This window comes from Volvox carteri (assembly GCF_000143455.1).
Source record: "Volvox carteri f. nagariensis unplaced genomic scaffold VOLCAscaffold_7, whole genome shotgun sequence".
Classification (NCBI taxonomy): domain Eukaryota; kingdom Viridiplantae; phylum Chlorophyta; class Chlorophyceae; order Chlamydomonadales; family Volvocaceae; genus Volvox; species Volvox carteri.
The window spans coordinates 1,222,290-1,227,501 of NW_003307550.1; the positions used below are offsets into that span (position 1 = coordinate 1,222,290).

At 56.8% G+C, this 5,212-nt stretch overlaps 1 protein-coding gene across 1 annotated transcript in view; it reads left to right on the forward strand.

Annotated features, from left to right (window-relative positions):
- Positions 1–4,526, forward strand: part of VOLCADRAFT_87995 (uncharacterized protein) — a gene marked incomplete at both ends in the record, with an annotated part of 32,867 nt that extends 28,341 nt beyond the window's left edge. Inside the window, 6 exons of the mRNA XM_002947602.1 lie at positions 269–505; positions 1,731–1,892; positions 2,001–2,153; positions 3,548–3,610; positions 4,008–4,199; positions 4,419–4,526. Of these exons, the coding sequence (XP_002947648.1) occupies positions 269–505; positions 1,731–1,892; positions 2,001–2,153; positions 3,548–3,610; positions 4,008–4,199; positions 4,419–4,526 (915 nt within the window). The remainder of the gene's footprint in view (positions 1–268; positions 506–1,730; positions 1,893–2,000; positions 2,154–3,547; positions 3,611–4,007; positions 4,200–4,418) is intronic.
- Positions 4,527–5,212: the final 686 nt, after the last annotated feature.

Below are 5,212 nucleotides of genomic sequence, written 5' to 3' on the forward strand. Positions count from 1 at the left end.
CCTCCATCACCCCATCACCCCTCCATCACCCCTTCACCCCTCCATCACCCCTTCACCCGGCCATCACCCCTTCACCCCTCCATCACCCCTTCACCCCTCCATCACCCCTTCACCCCTCCATCACCCCTTCACCCCTCCATCACCCCTTCACCCCTCCATCACCCCTTCACCCCTCCATCACCCCTTCACCCCTCCATCACCCCTTCACCCCTCCATCACCCCTTCACCCCTCCATCACCCCTTCACCCCCACCGCCTACCATCCACAGGCAGTTGGTTGCCTACCCGCGGGTCTGTTGCGCTCCTTCCTCCTGCGAGTCAGTGGCCACAGTCCCGAGCTCTTCTTGGCGCGGAGGGGGGCCCTGGTTTCGGGGCTGGTGGCCGGGAGCGTGTTCGGCTACCTGGCGGGGGTGGGCGACCGCCACACCTCCAACCTGCTGCTACAGCCCGCGACGGGCCGCCTGGTGCACATTGACTTTGGCTACAGCTTGGGAGCCGCTACGCAGGTGCGCGAGTGCGAGTGTGTGTGTCTGTATGTGTGTAAATGTTTGTATGTTTGTGTGATATGTTGGTGTTGAGGTATGCATACGGGGGAAGCGCCCTGTCCGAAGTGGATGATGATGATGATGATGATGATGGTGAGAAATGGGGGTCTGAGCCTGGAAGAAATGGAATAATTGGTCAGTTGGCCGTACTGGTTCATTACTTCGGCCATAAGTCGCCCCAAATGCCTTCTGCACATATAAAGCTGAACATTTGGAGCTTATACACTATTTATATATAAAATATTTGATGATATCACGATGAGACGGCCCGCTGTTGCATTCAACTTAGGTCAACGGGGCATTCGTTCATTCTTGACCAAAGCAAACGGCTCAGAAACTCCGCAGACACTGCTCACAGAGACACTGGCGCAAATGCAGTTAGGTGCACAGAACGATGGTGGTACGGCATGTTTGTTTCCAGACGTCAGGTGTTGTTTACAGCACACCGTACAAGCTTTGAGGGGGGGGTCAAGGGGGGGTCTGGGGCGGGCGCAGCCCCCCCCAGCGACTATACAAAATGGAATTGTAACCGCAAGAAACACCCAGTTTATTATTCTAGGGTATTAGGCCCAAAACGAAAAAAAACAATGGAACAGATGGGGTGGGGGGAGAAGCCGTGGGGAGAAGGGCGGCGGGAGGGCAGTGTGGAGGGTGCGTGCCGCGTTGCCAGTTCATTGGGTTTGTTGTACGGACCTGGTCGTACAGCACACGTGATACCCCCGGGCTGGGATCTGGGTTGAGTCCAGTCTGGCTGGGCCAAGGAAAACGGTAAACATGGTTCAGGGTGTTGGTCGGGGTGTGGTTGGGTTAACCGTTTAGGTGAGGTTCGCAGGCTCGGGCTACTAGGGAGGCGATAGCGAGCTTCGGGGTATACAGCTCCCGCCCTCCTCCACCTCTTTACATGGGGCCCTTCCCGCCCCTCCCCGCCCGTGGTTCGTCTTTCCCCTTCCCGCCCCTCCCCGCCCGTGGTTCGTCTTTCCCCTCCCCGCCCCTCCCCGCCCGTGGTTCGTCTTTCCCCTCCCCGCCCCTCCTCACGCCGTTTAGCTGTGTTATGGCAGCTTTGGATTCGGGCATCAGTTTGAACGTGCTTCCAGTAGTTGTTTTCCCTTCTTGACTTCGCACCATTTAATTCCCTTCTCCCAACTCTCCTCCCACCCCCCACCCCCTTGTCCCCCCTGCCTTTCAGGTCGTCCCCATTCCCGAGCTGGTCCCATTCCGTCTGACCCCGCAGCTGCTCGGAGCGCTACAGCCCCATTGCGGCAAGGAGGTGATGGTGCCGGGGATGGCGGCGGCCCTAGCGGCTCTCAGCGCCCCACCCGCCCGGCAGCTGCTGGCGGCGGTGATGGAGGTAGGGGTGCTGGGCCATCAAACATTGTATAAGCACAGGTATGTTCTTACCCTGTGTTGTGTGCTGTGCTATGCTGTGCTATGCTTTGTTATGCCGCCGGGCTCTCAGGTGTTTCTTCGGGAGCCGGTGGCGGACTGGCAGCAAGAAGCCATGATGCTGCGGACATCAAGGGCGGGGGAAGTTGGAGGAGGAGGTTCTCAGGATGGCGGAGAGGAAGAGGACGACAGTCGGGTTCTGGCGGCGCGGCTGGCTCGCAATAGGGTGGGTGATGCGAGCGAGACCGTGTGCGCGCACATGCATGCTACTTGACGATTGAAAAAGAAATAGTCAGGTGACGTATCCCATGAAGTTGGCTTATGCTGGGAAATTTGGGATCTGGCGATAAGAGATTGGAACGACGCTATGGCCAATATTTCGTTTGCTTGATTGAGAACTATGAAGTTCACAGTAGATAGTAATTCTTTTCACAGGGCAGACCAGTCAACATTAAAGTTGTTGTTGACTTAATTGGAAAGTTTGCTTGCTTATTGAGAAGAGTGTTTTCCATCTCCAATTCCTCTGAAGCACACTTCAACCATCCGGAAGCTGATTATGCATCTCTGACACAAGATTTTATGTTTCCTACAGTATAACTTCCCCACCAATATCGAAACGACGAAAACTTTGGGTTTGCGCGGTACTTGGAAATTCAAGGGGGCTTCAGGGGGTGCTAAACGCGGGTTTGCAAGTATGAGGAAGCACGAGGAAGCATCAAACTCCCACCCTACATCAAGGAGACAAGGAATAAAGTAAGGCGAGGAAGGATGGAAGGAAGGAAGGAACGGACAGATGGAAATGAGCGAGCAGGAGGGCAGCTGGCGAACCTGTGCGCTCCCGTGCAAGGTAGGTTGCTTGCAGACAGACACATAGGCGGGCGTTGCAACTGCGGTTGGCTTTTCGCCGTTTCATCTACTAGGCCTTGAACGTGTCTGAGAGCGACGAAAACCGGAACCGTCCTTTTCTCGCCAATTATAATTACTGTGATGTACACTTTACGTTTGTCTTCCTGCACGTGCGTCGCTGTGCGCGGAAGCGCAGTGTTTCCAGTTTGAAGAACAAAACTGTCCATTGTCCAGACTGCTGGCCGAGCCGCGTCGTTTGTAAACCTCCAAAGTCACAACGCACAGCAAGCATTAGTCACAATCAACGATTGTGAAGGGAGCCAGTAAAGCTTGATACCAGGCATGGATTACGTAAAGGCCATCACGAAGCCGGCGACAAATTTTTCAAAGAATGGCTTCCGGGCACGATTTCAAGGCATGTTGATTTCCGTCACAGACCATTACATGCCGCTGCCAATCCATAGATTCGCCACACGCAAAATGGGTTTCGTTTTTTTTGGTAACCGGCAATGAAACCAAAACTCAATAGAAGTTTGACCTAAGCCGAGCAAAGCCAGCTGACCGATGACCAACACTTACACCGCATCAAAGCCTGAGCAACACAACCGGTTGCCAATCTTCATTTCCCGCATGACTGTTGATTCCTTTATCGTTTTCCTGCCCTAGAGTGCGTGAACCCGGTGATCCCGCAAACGACCGCGAGTAGCTGTTTCCGGTTTCCAACCTTGCTGGATGCCTCAAACTAACCCCCGCTGTCCGCCCCCGCCCCCGGAGCACCTCCCTCTTTGTGGTGGGTCCTTTGCGGTGTACGGGATGCTGTCGCTGTGGAGCGGTGGGGTGAGGTGGGACAGGCCCTGACAGGCCCTGTTCCCCCCTCAGCCCCCTCAGCAGTTCATTGTGGTCATCCTTTCTCCTTTTCCTCCCCAGGGTGCTGCAGGAGGTCGCAAATGTATCTTACCAAGTCGTGTAACAAGCACATGAAAGTCCCATTTCGTCAGCTGTGGCAGTTCCCTCCTCCCCGTCTGCCTTCCACCCCCGGCCCCTGGGGTCGCTACAAATTTGAACCATTGGGGGCCCTGTTGCCGCTACTGCTGTTGCTACTCCTAATGCTGTTGCTGCTGCTGCTGCTGCTGCTGCTGCTACTGCTGCTGCTGCTATTGCTGTTACTGCTGCTATTGCTACCCGGTCCCACCTCTCCCGGTCCCTCCCAACCTTGGACCTACACCGCCACCAGGTGGAAACGGCCCTCCAGAAATTGGCCCGCCGCCACCCGTCGCTCATCTTGGTGGAGGACCTGCGGGGGCGCCACGGAGCCGCCCCGTACTTCCAGGCGCTGTGCGACATAGTGCAGGGCGCCAGCGGCGGCAGTGGCGGCAGTAGTGGTGGTGGGCCAACCGCCTTCCGAGCAAGACCAGAGCTGCTTCAGGTACGCGCGCGTGTGTGCATGTGGGGGATTTGGACTTGCCATGACTGACAGACAGACAGACAGACTGACTGACTGATTCATTGAGTGGTAGTGATGCGACCCAATCTTGGCGAGTTGGCTATACCTCAGTGCTGGGTGCCTTCCTCATCTCCGCAATTTCCCCTCCCCTTCTCCTCTTCCCCCTCTCGCGTTTCTACCTCCGGCCATAACCCCCTGCAGCACTCGGGGCCTCTCCCGCCGGTAGCTCTTGCGCGCTGCCTCGTAGACCTGGCCACGGACACCAACGTGCTTGGTCGCATGTATCTGGGGTGGAGGCCGTACCTGTGATATGATGATGGTGGGTGCAAGGTAGGGCTACAATGAGCCCGGACGTGAAAGGGCTGGGGACTGGGGGGAGTGGGGAGCCCCCATGCAGGTGGGCTGGGTCCGCCGCCTCGCGCATTTGCTGACTGGGACGCGTTTGTGTGTGTTCTTGTGTGTTCTTATGTGTCTCTCAGGGACTCCCCCTGAGGGACTCTCGGGGCCCCGCGTCTCGTGTCAGACCCAGTTCGGACGGCTTCTCGCCGTTGTGTGCTGCTGGTGTGTGTGTGTGTGTGTGTGTGTGTGCTTGTATGTGTGCCATTTTCGTTTAGGCTGCAGTTGGCATCGGCAGGTACAGGGCTGTATATATTCGTGTTGCTAGTGTGCACTGCCTTATTCCCAGATGTTAAGAGTCGCAGCTGAGGGGGCGAGTCCTGGTGGACTTGGAGGCGACATCATGAGCCCCATGCCCCGGGTTCCGCGGCCTTGTGTTCCGCGGCGGTGTGTGGGTGAGGGGGGGGGAATGGGAGGGAGGGGGGCCCGTAAGTTGCTGTGTATGGGTAGGGCGGCCTGATGGTAGGGCGGCCTTGTCCCCCTGGCCTTTTGTCTTCCTCCGTTTTCATCCCGTTGTTCCCTCGATTTACTCCTCTTATCGCGTCGTGCGGTGCCCGACACAGCTGTGCTCTGGTTCATCCGAAGCTGCGACTGCTGGG